Genomic DNA, 15,078 nt, shown 5'->3' on the forward strand with positions numbered 1-15,078 from the left:
CGCTGAAGACCGGGCTGCGCTTCTGCGGCGGTCCCGCTTCGGCGGTAATTCGGCGGCGGGGGGCTCCCGCCGCGGGTCTTCGGGGCACTCTGGCGGCGGGTCCCGAAACGGAAGGGCCCCCCCGCCGCCGAAGACCCCGGGCCCCCGGAATCCTCTGGGCGGCCCTGAGCCAAAGTAATGGTGCAAGTGATGATTGGAGACAAGGCTAGCAAAGCTATAGATCATGTTCCCCTCTCAAATAACACTGTTCATCGTAAAATCACAGATATGGCCAAAAACGTAAAGCAGCAATTATTGTCCAGAGTACAAAAGAGTCGCTACTATGCACTGCAAACGGATGAATCCACTGATGATGTGAATTTGGCAAATCTTTTGTTGTTTGTCAGACACGAGCTGAATAATGAAGTCCACAATAATATTTTGTTCTGCCAACCTATGCTAACACATACAACTGGAGAAGCTATTTTTAAAGTTATTGATGGCTTTATCAAAAACAGCGACTTGGATTGGGGTCGTTGTGTTGGAATAAGCATGGATGGCACCAGAGCCATGATTGGTTCGAAGAAAGGAGTTGTTGCACATATTCAAGCTCTTGTGCCAGAAGCAAAATCGACTCATTGTTGCATTCACAGGGAAGTACTCGCCACCCAGAACTTGTCGGCAGATCTAAAGCAAGTACTGGATGAAGCTGTGAAAATAATCAATTTTGTGAAAGGCCGCCCTCTGAACGCCCGGCTGTTTTCTCAGCTTTGTGATGAGATGGGCAGTGATTACACACAACTCCTATTTTCACACTGACGTGCGTTGGCTTTCACATGGAAAAGTTTTGAATCGCCTGTTTGAGCTCTGAGAGGAACTGCAAGTTTTTTTAGATGAAACCTTTAACCTGTGAGACCGTATACATGACTGGAAATGGCTGTGCAAACTAGCATATATTGCAGATATCTTTGCTCATTTAAACAACCTAAGTCTATCCTTGCAAGGGAAACTCATATCCATACTCCATGTTCAAGACAAAGTGAGCACCATGGTCGCAAAATTGAAACTGTGACATAAACGTCTTAGTCGTCATGAACTGGATTCCTTTCCATCTCTTCATGACTTAGTAATAAACTCGACTAACGAACTTGATAGTGATGTGTTACAAACCACGAAGCAGTATTTGGAAAGCTTGCAGAAAGATCTTCCGAAGTATTTCCCTGAACCGGACGGCACCTTTGAATGGATAAGGAACCCTTTTATCATCAATGTTCAAACATTGCCAAATAACCTCTCTGCTTCAGAAGAACAGCTCTTGGAGCTGGCTTCAGATAGCTTCCCAAAAACAAAATCTGAGCAAAATACACTGACGTCATTTTGGCTGGGGGTTAGCTCTGAATATCCAGCTCTATTGGACAAAGCTGTCAAGTATCTTCTGCCTTTTCCAACCTCGTATTTGTGTGAGATCAGATTCTCTGTGCTGGTTGGCATAAAAACAAAAAAACGAAATTGTCTTATTGACGTGGAGCCCCATCTTCATCTTAAGATCACAAACATCGAACCAGATATCCCCGTGATAGTGTCTGGTCAAAAGCAGTTCCATCCCTCGCACTGAATAGTTTGGTTTGTACTGAAAATTTTTCAGTATCAAAATAGTAAGTATTAAAACTCGTGCTTTCTTCACTAGCCTAACCAAAGCAGCGTATTTTAATTTCAGAATTATACGAATTCACCATATATTCACTGTTGATTCACTTCTATTATTTTAATTATTTCTAGTACTATTTCTATATGTAACTATTATTTCTATTAAAAGTTTTGTTTCACCTGTATGTAATATAATTTTGTATTTATTTTTAATAAACATTTAATCCAGAATGAAACGAATTAGAAGTGTGTTATAAAAATGTGGCTACCATCCAGGGCCGGTGCAAGGATATTTCGCGCCCTAGGCAAAACTTCCACCTTACGCCCCCGCTCCGGCCCAGGGAGCCAGGGCCGTCCCTAGCTACTTTGGTGCCCTACGCAGCCCCCCCAGGGGAGCGTGTGGGGTCCCAGGCCTCCACAGGGGAAGGGGGGGCCCAGACCTCCATGGGGGGGCTGTGTGGAGCCCCACCCCAGGCCTCCACAGGACGTGGGGGCTGGTCCCAGGCCTCCGTGGGGGACGGGGCTGGCCACCTCCTGCGGGAAGTGGAGTGACCCGGCCCCAGCCTGCTCTGCTCCCCTGGCTCCCAGCAACGCTGTTGGTGAGTGCGGTTCCCCCCTCCCCCCAAGCCTGGGAGACAGGAGAGCAGAGCAGGCTGGGGCCGGGTCACTCCACTTCCTGCAGGAAGTAGCCAGCCTCCCTCCCCCTGTCCCCCACGGAGGCCTGGGCCCCAGCCTGCTCCGCTCCCCTGGCTCCCAGGCTTGGAGGCAGGGGGAACCGCCCCCCAGCACTCGCTGGCGGCGCAGCTGGGAGCCAGGGGAGCAGACCAGGCTGGAGCCGGGTCACTCCACTTACCATGTGGTGAGTGCAGAGTTGGGCCTGGCTGCAATCTTCAGAGGAGTGGGGGCGGGGCTGGGGCGGAGTGGGGGCAGGAAGAGGTGGGGTTGAGGTGGAGCAGGGTGGCCATGGGGAAGAGCCGAGAAGCCCCCCTGTGGCAGCTCCCCGCCCCCCCTTCCGCAGCTCCCAGCCCTGCGGCGCGCCATCCCCCCCCCGCAGCAGCTCCCCGCCCTGCCTCCCCCTGGGCAGCCCCCCCGCGGCAGCTCCCCACCCCAGCTCACCTCCGCTCCGCCTTCTCCCCTCAGCGCAGTTTTGGCGCCCCCAAGCACTTGGCGCCCTAGGCGGCTGCCTAGTTTACCTAGTGGTTGCACCAGCCCTGCCACCACCCTCCCCCCACAAATTATATTCACTGGAGAAGGGGTACACCAGTAAGAGAAATGTCTCAAAAGGGGTACGCAAGTGTTGTAAGTTTGGGAAACACTGGCCTAAAGGAACCTTCCTACAAGTTTGGCCCCTGACAAGGGTAATTAACATCTCTAGTCTCTTTAACAGGTTCCCTCTATTAAGTTATTTAGGCCTCTGGACTTCCTTAGCTGCTTTAGTTGATACAGTGATATAGGAAGCACTTTGATTTATTCCTTCAACACAACTGAAGTGCCATAGAAACAGTTTTTCACGTAATGTTTTGAGCTAATATATTTTTAGATATTCAAATAAGTTTCTTAAAAGAATATAGACAAGATTTTTTTTCAATTTACTCTGATTATGCAGTATATGATATCTATTTAGCTTGTCAAAGAAGATTAAGAACCCTCCAGGTTACACACTGTACACTATGAAAACATGTCTGATATTAAGAGGTTCTAATTAGGGGGAAAGGAACAAAAATATCCAATGACTGGGGTTTAAGTTAAAAAAAACCCTCAGATTGGAATAAGGTGTTCCCGTGAAGGTAATTAACCATTGGAACAGGTTACCAAGGGATGTGATGAATTCATCACCATCACTTGAGTCTTTAAATCAAGACGGGATGCCTTTCTAAAATACATGCTGTAGTCCAGCCACACGTTACTGGGCTGGATAGCTTTCACTTTTGTGGTAGGGAAGAAAATTCCCATTACTGCAGAATGAGAGTGAAATTCTACAGCCTTTGCTACACAGGAAATCAAACTGGATCATCATAGGGGTCCCTTCTGCCTAGAAATTTAGGACTAAAATCTATGAATCTAAGCAGAGTATATGTAGAAGACTTCTTTGGTAGTTAATGGAAAACCACTAAGGCTCACAGGCTAAGAACGGCCATGATTATCTTTTTGCATGTGACATTTTCTCAAATGGGCTTATCAGCTTTGAGATAGTAATATAAAACATGAAGCAATATATTGAAGTTTGTGAGCAAGAAGAATGGAGCAGACAAACAGCAGGATAATAATGAAGTCTCCATATCAGAACCCTTGATAAGAGAGAAAAGCAATTCCCTCGCTTTACTTCAGATGGATTTCAATAGGGAGGGCAACTGTACCTTCAACTACATTGCAATCCTCTTTCTGGGGGAGGCAGGGCATGGGCAAGAAGAAACAGCATTGTGGGATTTTAGCATCATGCAAGAAGATGGCATGAAAGCGAATGTCCAACTCCTAGCCACCAACAAAACTAGGAACCAAGACAATCATAAATCTCCAAATGAAATTTGAGAAGACTTAAGTACCTGATCCAAAGCCCACTTGAGCCAATGAGAGTCTTTGCATGGAGTTCAACAGGCTTTGGATCAGGCACCTAAAAGAAAAGATTTATAAATCCACAGCCACAGCGATCTTGTTGCAGCTTCTGAATGGTCTGAGATTTGCATATCAAAAGGAACTGCCCAAAGACACTCAACACAGAAATGTGTAGCTTATAGCTGGCAATGGTAGTTATTATTGGGAGAGGAAAAAAAATCAGAGATACGGGACAACATCAAAATAAGTTATTACAGTGTTTTCATTGTGAAACACCAGGAGGTGAATCTTCAGTACTTTCAGGATCTGGATGTATAATGAACATTACTGAGCCGTGACAAATACAGGGCCAATACCAATTCAGTTACATACACAAATCAGCCAGAAGGAGGGCTTACAAGAAGTTCATGGGACTACTTACACATTTAAAGTTACACAGGAGTTTAAGTGCTTTGATGGATTGGTGCCAACATGAGCAAGATCTGCCCTATGCTGGTCAGAAAACTTTAAATTTAAAAAGTAGAAACTTAGTATCATCATAGCAACAACAACAAGAAAAAAAGTTCAAATCCTGCAGTGTTTTTCTGTAACTTTATTTCAGGCCTATATTATAATATATTTGCCTATGAAGATACCTACCTGCACCAGAAACAGTACTAAAAGGCTTCCAGAAAAAATTAAACATATTTCTGTTTCTGAGATATGAAATTTAATCGATGTACCAAGACCGACCCACAAAATGTATTCAGAGGATTTACTGTCCTTGACTTTTCTCGGTCTTAATTCACTAGAGAAATTAATTTCATATCCCACAGAAAGCAATTATGTTTGATATAATTTTAGCAGTTTTTTCTTCAAAGGAGAGAAGTTTCCCACCGTAGTCTATATATAAGCTACTGTATCCAAATGTACAACAAGCAGTGAATCTATTGAGTATCTTATTTTTCCCCCTTCATTCTTAAAAGACAAAGAACAAGCAAGCTCCAAGTGTATGTACAACATGTAGCCACTGACTTGGCTGTATGCCTGTAAGAAGCAGTTTTAAAAGTGAGCTGCAGAAGGAACACTCCATTAGGATGTGTAAAGACAGATTCAAATGGATGCTTTTATCTGGAAATTTCAGGTCTCAGCTACCCTGTTTTTGCTAGAGGACATTATGGAGGGCTAGAAAGGAATACCGATACCGCAGAAGGCTAAAACCCAGAAAAAACTTTCCCTACTGAGCTAAGGGCTGAGTTGGGGGTGCTCCTGAGTGGAGCGCAGGAGCTGGTCCAAGAGGTAACTATAGCAGGACCGCTTGGAAATAGTGACCATAATACAATAGCATTCAACATCCCTGTGGTGGGAAGAACACCTCAACTGCCCAACACTGTGGCATTTAATTTCAAAAGGGGGAACTATACAAAAATGAGGGGGTTAGTTAGACAAAAGTTAAAAGGTACAGTGACTAAAGTGAAATCCCTGCAAGTTGCATGGGCCCTTTTTAAAGACACCATAATAGAGGCCCAACTTCAATGTATATACCAAATTAAGAAAAACAGTAAAAGAACGAAAAAAGAGCCACCGTGGCTTAACAACCATGTAAAAGAAGCAGTGAGAGATAAAAAGACTTCCTTTAAAAAGTGGAAGTCGAATCCTAGTGAGGCAAATAGAAAGGAGCACAAACACTGCCAACTTAAGTGCAAGAGTGTAATAAGAAAAGCCAAAGAGGAGTTTGAAGAACAGCTAGCCAAAAACTCCAAAGGTAATAACAAAATGTTTTTTAAGTACATCAGAAGCAGGAAGCCTGGTAAACAACCAGTGGGGCCCCTTGACGATCAAAATACAAAAGGAGCGCTTAAAGACGATAAAGTCATTGCGGAGAAACTAAATGGATTCTTTGCTTCAGTCTTCACGGCTGAGGATGTCAGGGAGATTCCCAAACCTGAGCTGGCTTTTGTAGGTGACAAATCTGAGGAACGGTCACAGATTGAAGTGTCACTAGAGGAGGTTTTGGAATTAATTGATAAACTCAACATTTACAAGTCACCGGGACCAGATGGCATTCACCCAAGAGTTCTGAAAGAACTCAAATGTGAAGTTGCGGAACTATTAACTAAGGTTTGTAACCTGTCCTTTAAATCAGCTTCGGTACCCAATGACTGGAAGTTAGCTAATGTAACGCCAATATTTAAAAAGGGCTATAGAGGTGATCCCGGCAATTACTGACCGGTAAGTCTAACGTCGGTACCGGGCAAATTAGTCGAAACAATAGTTAAGAATAAAATTGTCAGACACATAGAAAAACAAACTCTTGAGCAATAGTCAACATGGTTTCTGTAAAGGGAAATCGTGTCTTACTAATCTATTAGAGTTCTTTGAAGGGGTCAACAAACATGTGGACAAGGGGGATCCGGTGGACATAGTGTACTTAGATTTCCAAAAAGCCTTTGACAAGGTCCCTCACCAAAGGCTCTTACGTAAATTAAGCTGTCATGGGATAAAAGGGAAGGTCCTTTCATGGACTGAGAACTGATTAAAGGACAGGGAACAAAGGGTAGGAATTAATGGTAAATTCTCTGAATGGAGAGGGGTAACTAGTGGTGTTCCCCAAGGGTCAGTCCTAGGACCAATCCTATTCAATTTATTCATAAATGATCTGGAGAAAGGGGTAAACAGTGAGGTGGCAAAGTTTGCAGATGATACTAAACTACTCAAGATAGTTAAGACCAAAGCAGATTGTGAAGAACTTCAAAAAGATCTCACAAAACTAAGTGATTGGGCAACAAAATGGCAAATGAAATTTAATGTGGATAAATGTAAACTAATGCACATCGGAAAAAATAACCCCAACTATACATACAACATGATGGGGGCTAATTTAGCTACAACGAGTCAGGGAAAAGATCTTGGCGTCATCATGGATAGCTCTCTGAAGATGTCCACGCAGTGTGCAGAGGCGGTCAAAAAAGCAAACAGGATGTTAGGAATCATTAAAAAGGGGATAGAGAATAAGACTGAGAATATATTATTGCCCTTATATAAATCCATGGTACGCCCACATCTCGAATACTGTGTACAGATGTGGTCTCCTCACCTCAAAAAAGATATTCTAGCACTAGAAAAGGTTCAGAAAAGGGCAACTAAAATGATTAGGGGGTTAGAGAGGGTCTCAAACGAGGAAAGATTAAAGAGGCTAGGACTCTTCAGCTTGGAAAAGAGAAGACTAAGGGGGGATATGATAGAGGTATATAAAATCATGAGTGATGTTGAGAAAGTGGATAAGGAAAAGTTATTTACTTATTCCCATAATACAAGAACTAGGGGTCACCAAATGAAATTAATAGGCAGCAGGTTTAAAACAAATAAAAGGAAGTTCTTCACGCAGCGCAGTGTCAACTTGTGGAACTCCTTACCTGAGGAGGTTGTGAAGGCTAGGACTATAACAATGTTTAAAAGGGGACTGGATAAAGTCATGGTGGCTAAGTCCATAAATGGCTATTAGCTAGGATGGGTAAGAATGGTGCCCCTAGCCTCTGTTCGTCAGAGGATGGAGATGGATGGCAGGAGAGAGATCACTTGATCATTGCCTGTTAGGTTCACTCCCTCTGGGGCACCTGGCATTGGCCACTGTCGGTAGACAGATACTGGGCTAGATGGACCTTTGGTCTGACCCGGTACAGCCGTTCTCATGTACATTTTTAGGCCCCACCCTCAAACCCTTTAGTGCCTATGGTATGACCCCTACTAGATAGGGTAGTTCTCTTCCATGCAGGGATAACCTATGCTGTGTATGAAAATACAAAACACCCTTTAGTTCCATGCTGGGGACAGGAGAGGGAGCATTTCAGTTGCTCGGGGAGAGGATGGTTCATGCTAACTACATTTACTGTTTCAGTGCTCTACCTCCCACATTCTAGAGCATGGACTGGAGGGTGTTTGAATAATAACTGGCCCAGTCTCTCTCTTTCCCCCCATCTTTGTATTTATGCTTCTTGCCCCCACAATTTTCAGTAAGGCTGTATCCCTTCAGGAGTGTTGGTACTATGCCCATTAGCCAGAAGATGCTGGTGGTGCGAGAATCACAAAGAGCCATTGCAGAAATTGTCTTGAGATTTTCTTGGGACAGTTTTTTAAGATTGTCAATTGCTCTGCTGCTCTTCTTTGAAGTATTAGTTCTCACAGGAAAATATGTCATTGTTACAAGGTATACAGTTATTACTAAAGATTGTTTTAACCTCCTTCGTGAAAGTTGTTAGCAAAAGGAGGAATTACGTTGGGCTGTGCCACATACCTTTTCATTTATATTTAAGGCTAGGTAATTGATAGAAGCTGTTGTGTTGAGCCTGAAGGGGATTACTTAAACTTTTTGCTGTCATTAACTGTTAATATAGAACAAGAACTGATGATAGGTTTTCAAGTACATAAAAAGTTGTTTCAAGGAGGAAGGGAAAAATTGTTCTCGTAACCTCTAAGGATAAAACAAGAAGCAATGGGCTTAAATTGCAGCAAGAGCAGTTTAGGTTGGACATTAGGAAAAACTTCCTACCTGTCAGAGTGGTTAAGCACTGGAATAAATTGCCTAGGGAGGTTGTGAAATCTCTATCATTGGAGATTTTTTAAGAGCAGGTTAGATAAAAACCTGTCAGGGATTGTCTAGATAACACACAGTCCTGCCATGAGTGCAGGGACTGGACTAGATGACCTCTCGAGATATCTTCCAGTCCTATGATTACCTACAAACACACACTTTTCTTCTGCAAAATGTCACCCAAAAATAAGGAGGGGACAGATATTGACAATTATGTCACACCTATCTCTTCTGTGTGTACTGGGGACAAAAGAAAAGATTCTCATTTATTTTCCTCCCCATGAGCCTTCTCTTGCTAACACCGCAGCAATCCATATACAGACGCTCCCTGGGTTACGCAAACCCGATTTATGCAAATCCGCACCTATGGGAAAAGTTCCGTAAATTCCGTAAGCTAGAAAGGTTTTTTGTTTGTTTTTTAAGGCGTAATTGTTGGAGATACGTTCCCGACTTACACAAAATTCGAGTTGCGCAAGGCGTTCCAAACCGGAATGCTTTTGTAAGTCAGGGAGCGTCTATACTGATCAGCCAGACTCCCTTAAAGACTTCATTAAAAAAATACATTGCTCTTGCCACATACACACTGAATTCAACTGGAGCATGTGCAGAAACAGTCCCATTTATACAAATGGAAATCCAGACACATAAGAAACACTGTCGAGCTGTATATGAGGCCTCCTCCTCCACAGGTGGTATGTTCTATTTGCTTTCCTTTAAGATTTGAAAGTGCTTCATACTTAACAGGTGGATTTTATTCCTTCCAAACTCAAGATCTAGTTTAAGGCAAGTTATTAATAAAGCATGTTCTTCTTTATTATGTGGATTGCATTTAAAAACAACAAGAACATCCTCTCCGTTGTATTACAAACAATTCAGCCTCCTACAGAGACCAGAAGCAAAGCAGCAAAATGTGCCAGATTTCTAATACAGCTGAAGGACTCAGGCTACATCCATACTACAAGCTAGGGAAGTGATTCCCAACTTGCACAGACATTCTTGCACTTGCTCTCATCTGAACTAAGGGTATGTCTACACTACCTGCTGGACTGGCAGGCAGTGATCGATCCAGCGGGGGTCGATTTATCATGTCTAGTGTAGACGGGGGTCGATTTATCGCATCTAGTATAGTCTCCAGTACTCCACCGGAGCGAGAGACGCAGGCAGAGTCGTCGGGGGAGCGTCAGCAGTCGACTCACCGCAGTGAAGACAGTGGTGAGTAGATCTAAGTACGTCGACTTCAGCTACGTGAATAACATAGCTGAAGTTGCGTAAATTAGATTGATCCCCCCCCCAGCGTAGACCGGGCCTTAGAACAGTACTGGACCCGCAGTGGCATGGGCAGCAGTGACATGTGCTAGCAGCCCCAGGTACGTACCCAGAGGTTCAGGTAGGTTTGTGCACAGGGCAGTTAGCACATATCACTGCTGCCCATGCTACCTCAGCTAGGCTACTATGTTCGGCTTTGCTAGCTCAGATGAGAGCTAGTGAGAGTACATCTACACAAGCTGGGAATCACACCCCTAGCTTGTAGTGTAGATACAGCCCGAGTTTAACCACCATACTTACCAGCAAACAGTTGCAATTCGCTTACAGGTGATCCACGTTCTAACACTATCTGGACAGCTGCTGTAGACGGGACACACCTGTGCCAGAGCCATGTTCTAAAGACTATCGTATCTCAGCCTTGGCTCTAGCTAGAAGTTCCTTTAGTGTTCTAACAAAGCTTGACCTGCCTACACTGCCTCTACTTCAGAGCCATTTAAGACTCTTATTCATGGGTACAAAGTCTGAGCAAACTGGACAAAACAAATTTGGCCCCAGGGGTGCTGGAACAATTTGTACAGTTCTGAGGAGGTGCTGAGATCCATTTAATCAAACTGTAAACCCTGTATATGATGGAAAGGTCTGGGAGATACCCAGCCCAGTACCCTACTCCCCGCACTCCTAGGTCCAGCACCTATGTTTGGCCCTATCTGATTTAGGAGGAGATAAAGTCTGAACCAATGAAGTGGAAAGCACCTACTGCTTCCTCACTCATTTATTTCAGGCCATTATATAGTGTGGTACCTTCAGTTCGAACCAAAAACATAACCACTGCCTATGCAGTAGCAAGGCAATTATTATCCAACTTCTTACTCTCTGAATATAATACAGAAGAAAATACAAATAGCCAGAAACTGTAAGATTATTTCATGGAACGTCAGAGATGCTGCTATTTACTTCCATCTATATGGTTAGAAGGAAATGTAAAGCAATGACTTGTGATTTGCTTAATCATTGATTACCGGCATTTTCTCACACTAATAAATCCTGTGGTCCAGGATAACACACTGTCTGAACCCCATTTCCACCACAAGCAAGCATCACGAATCACCAAGTGTCTGCACTTGTCTTGCAAATTAAGAGAGAGTCTTCAATCATATTGTATGTTTTGTGCCCTACACAATTTAACTTTGGCTCTACTGTGTTGGTGCCGCCACTTGTACAAAAACTGATTTGTGAATAGCTTCAGGTCTAACCAGAGCATACTACTTATTCAACCAATACAGTGTCCTGTATGACGGGTTCCCTCAAAAGATATAAACTGAATATCTTTTGTATAAATATATATTTACTGTTTATAATAAAAACCACTAATGGCTCAGTTCTGTAAAGCATTTTCTCTCTACATAACATAGTGCAATACTTTGTATAAAATAGGTTTATAGAAACAAGCATTCAGCTCAAGGCCTTCTGTAAAAAACTCATCTGGTAGTCGTTAGGGAGGTGAAAAGATACTCAGATTCTATGCATGTACACATACGCACACTAATATGATAACACAAAAGTTACTTTTAACTTTAGTGAGAAATCTGTAGCAATTAAACATATCTGGATTAAGTAAGGTACAAAGATATTTAACCTACCTCATCAAGGCTGCTATCTTCTTTCTTCAAGGCTTTAACATAAAAAAAGAAAGAAAGAAAAAGAAATCATTATGTCATGCATTTCAATGAACTTAAAATAATTAACTCTGTGAATAAAAAGAGGGGGGAAAAAAACCTTTTCCTGTAGTAACAGGAAAGAACAGACTGGCCTGAATAACAATTTTATAATCAAAATATCAAACTGTAAATGGAATGTAGAATTGCACAGCATGTATCTGAGAAATATTTTTCATAAATATGTAAATCAAGCTGCCCTCTCAGGTTAAGGAAAATAGGAGTCTACAATTTTTTACTTTAATTCCTATTGAGCATGAAAACACTTCAAGGAGAGTCTGACTGAACTGCAGAAAGTCATGTGTAAACCAGACCTCTCACATACTCTATAATATCTTCAGTTCATATAGAACTCAACATTTCCAATACAACAGAGCACACATTGTGACTAGCATTCGTTATACTCTTCTATGGTTTACATTAAGATGACAGCACAGATCTCACATATTATGTTAATGTTTATTGCATGCAAATATACTATCAACTAAAGGTGAAGTCAAGATAGAAGAGAGATTTGGAGTGTGAAGCAGTGAGGCAAGGCGGAAAAAATGTTGTGAGCAGTTTTGCAGCTCAGACAGAGGCTAATCCATTTGAAGCGTTTCATTGAGCCTACTAGATACCCGTACTGAAATGTAAACAAAGTTAATTTCTTCAGTTTGCTACTGGAATTACATCAGCCTGCAGGCTAACAGATATATTTAATTTATGCACGTACTGTGGTCACATCATCCAGAAACTGTATTCTGAAATTAATGAAAAACCACTACCTCCATGAGTTTGCTCTTTGGTGACTACCCTGAACAGTTAAAATGAACCAAGCCATAGTACTCCTGGATTGGAGTATTTTTAACTGTAAACATATAAGCCAGTTTAACAGTTGAATGGTGAGAATTGTAGAGGTTATGCGGCCCCAACATCTGGAACAATCTTCCTCTCCTCCTCCTCATCCTCCTCCTCCACTTAGTGCTCACGTTCCTCCTTAAAGTCATTCCCTCAAATCATCTCCTCTTGGGTCTTGAATACACTGGTGAAGAGGTAGCAACAGCGGAAGCTTCAGCTTAGATAGGGCTCAGGCATTTTACTACGGCCGTGTCAGACAAGACACCGCCACTGTTTTGCCTGTGCTACAGTTTCTACCATTTCTACCACAGGTGGTGAATTACCAGCCCCATTTTTCCTAATGCAAACAAGGCCCAGAGGTCTTGTCCTTTATTTGCCTTTACATTGCAAGCTCATTGGGGCAGGGAACATGTCTTACTTACAGCCTGAAAAGAGCCATTTAAACGTTAATCTTATTAACAACTTATCTAGATTTCACACTAAGTAACAGTTCTGGTGTTCTGCTGAGTAGTTTGGGGAGTACACTGTACACTGTGTATCAGGTTTTTGTTTTTTCATTGTAATGAAATAAGGACTGGAGTAAGGACAAAAAGTTTATACATTGCAGAACTGCCAACCCCACGTGTTCAAATATCATGAGCCAGCACCCAAAAAGTCATGAGATTAGGAGAAAAAAATATATATACGTTTTCTGCTCTTTTAATTTGATTCTAGGTTTTGAGCCTTCAGGGGGCACTTTAGTCATATTTTTAAAAAGTCGGTGGAGAAAAACTTGACAAAATGAATTTGAATTCTCATGTAATCACCGGACTACAGGTGCCGGGGCTTCAACAAAAACACCAAATATATTACAAGTCTCATAACTGAATCATGGGCTGGCAAGCGACACTAATAATGTTGCATGTGTTATGCTCAGGGTTGCTAACTTTCTAATCGCACAAACACCTTTGCCCAGCCCCTTCCCCAAGGCTCCGCCTCTGTCCTGCCCCTTCCCCGAGGCCCCACCCCTGCTCACTCCATCCTCCCTCCCTCTGTCACTCACCCTCACTCACTTGCTCATTTTCACTGGGCTGGGGCAGGACGTCGGGATGCAGGAGGGGTGAAGGCTCCGGCTGGGGGTGTGGGCTCCAGGATAGGGCCAGAAATTAGGAGTTCAGGGTGAGGGAGGGGGCTCTGGGCTAGGGCAGGAGGTTGCGGTGTGGGCTCCAGCTGGGGGTGTTGGCTCTGTGGTGGGGCTGGGGATGAGGGGTTTGAGGTGCAGGATGGGGCCCTGGGGTGGGACAGGGGGTTGGGGCACAGGAGAGGGTGCGGGCTCCAGGAGGGAGATTGGGTGTGGGAGGGGGCTCAGTGCTGGGACAGTGGGTTGGGGTGCAGGCTCTGGGAGGGAGTTTGGGTGCGGAAGGGGGCTCAGGGATGGGGAACAGGAAGGGGGTGAGGGGTGCGGGCTCCGGCCAGCGCTTACTTCAAGCAGCTCCCCAGAAGCAGCAACATGTCCCTGGGCTCCAAGGCGAAGGCACAGCCAGGCAGCTCTGCGTGGTGCGTGCCGCCCCCACAGCTCCCATTGGCTGGGAACTGCAGCCAATGAGGGCTGCAGAGCCAGCAGTCGGGGTGGGGAGAAGTACACGGAGCCCCCTGGCTGCACCTCCACCTAGGAGCTAAGCGACATATTGCTGCTTCCGAGAAGCCGCACGGAGCCAGGCAAGGAGCCAGCCTTCACCCCGCTGCTCTGCCAACCAGACTTTTAACGGCTCAGTCAGCAGTGCTGACTGAAGCCACCAAGGTCCCTTTCAACTGTATGTTTCAGTCAAAAACCAGACACCTGCCAACCCTAGTTACACTGTATTCTTCATATTTTTCTAGCTTGTCTTTACCTTTAATTGTATTTTAACTTTGACTGAAATGGATATTTAAGAATTGTTATACAGAGAAATCAAAACATGAGGATTTTCTTAGCCAGTAAAACTAAAACCCTTGTCAATTCTCAGTTTGAGAGTGAAATTTTAATTGACAAATAGCTATCTGACCTAGGGTTGCCAGGCAATGGAGCAGTGCTAAGGCAGGCTCCCTGGCTGCCCTGGCTCCGCACGGCTCCCGGAAGTGGCAAGCACATCCAGCTTCTAGGTACAGGGGGCTCCGCACACTGCCCCAGCCCCGAGCGCCTGATCCGCAGCTCCCATTGGCCAGGAACCGCAACCAATGGAAGCCGCGGGGGTGGTGCCTGCGGGCAGATCACCTTGGCCCCTCTGCACAGGAGTCGGACATGCCAGTGGCTTTTAGGAGCCGCCTGAAGTAAGCGCCACCCAGCTGGAGCCTGCACCTTGAACCCCCTCCCACACCCAACCCTCTGCCCCAAAACTTCCACCTTACGCCCCCGCTCCGGCCCAGGGAGCCAGGGCCGTCCCTAGCTACTTTGGTGCCCTACGCAGCCCCCCCAGGGGAGCGTGTGGGGTCCCAGGCCTCCACAGGGGAAGGGGGGGCCCAGACCTCCATGGGGGGGCTGTGTGGAGC

General features: G+C 44.5%; 1 protein-coding gene across 2 annotated transcripts in view; it reads right to left on the reverse strand.

The window, feature by feature from the left end:
* The window catches only part of CDK14 (cyclin dependent kinase 14), a 543,410-nt gene that overhangs the window by 517,797 nt on the left and 10,535 nt on the right, over positions 1–15,078 (reverse strand). For both annotated transcript variants that reach the window (XM_045003530.1, XM_045003532.1), the window contains exon 2: positions 11,656–11,687. In XM_045003530.1, coding sequence (XP_044859465.1) covers positions 11,656–11,687 — 32 coding nt within the window. The remainder of the gene's footprint in view (positions 1–11,655; positions 11,688–15,078) is intronic.

Source organism: Mauremys mutica, chromosome 2 (genome assembly GCF_020497125.1).
Source record: "Mauremys mutica isolate MM-2020 ecotype Southern chromosome 2, ASM2049712v1, whole genome shotgun sequence".
Classification (NCBI taxonomy): Eukaryota; Metazoa; Chordata; order Testudines; family Geoemydidae; genus Mauremys; species Mauremys mutica.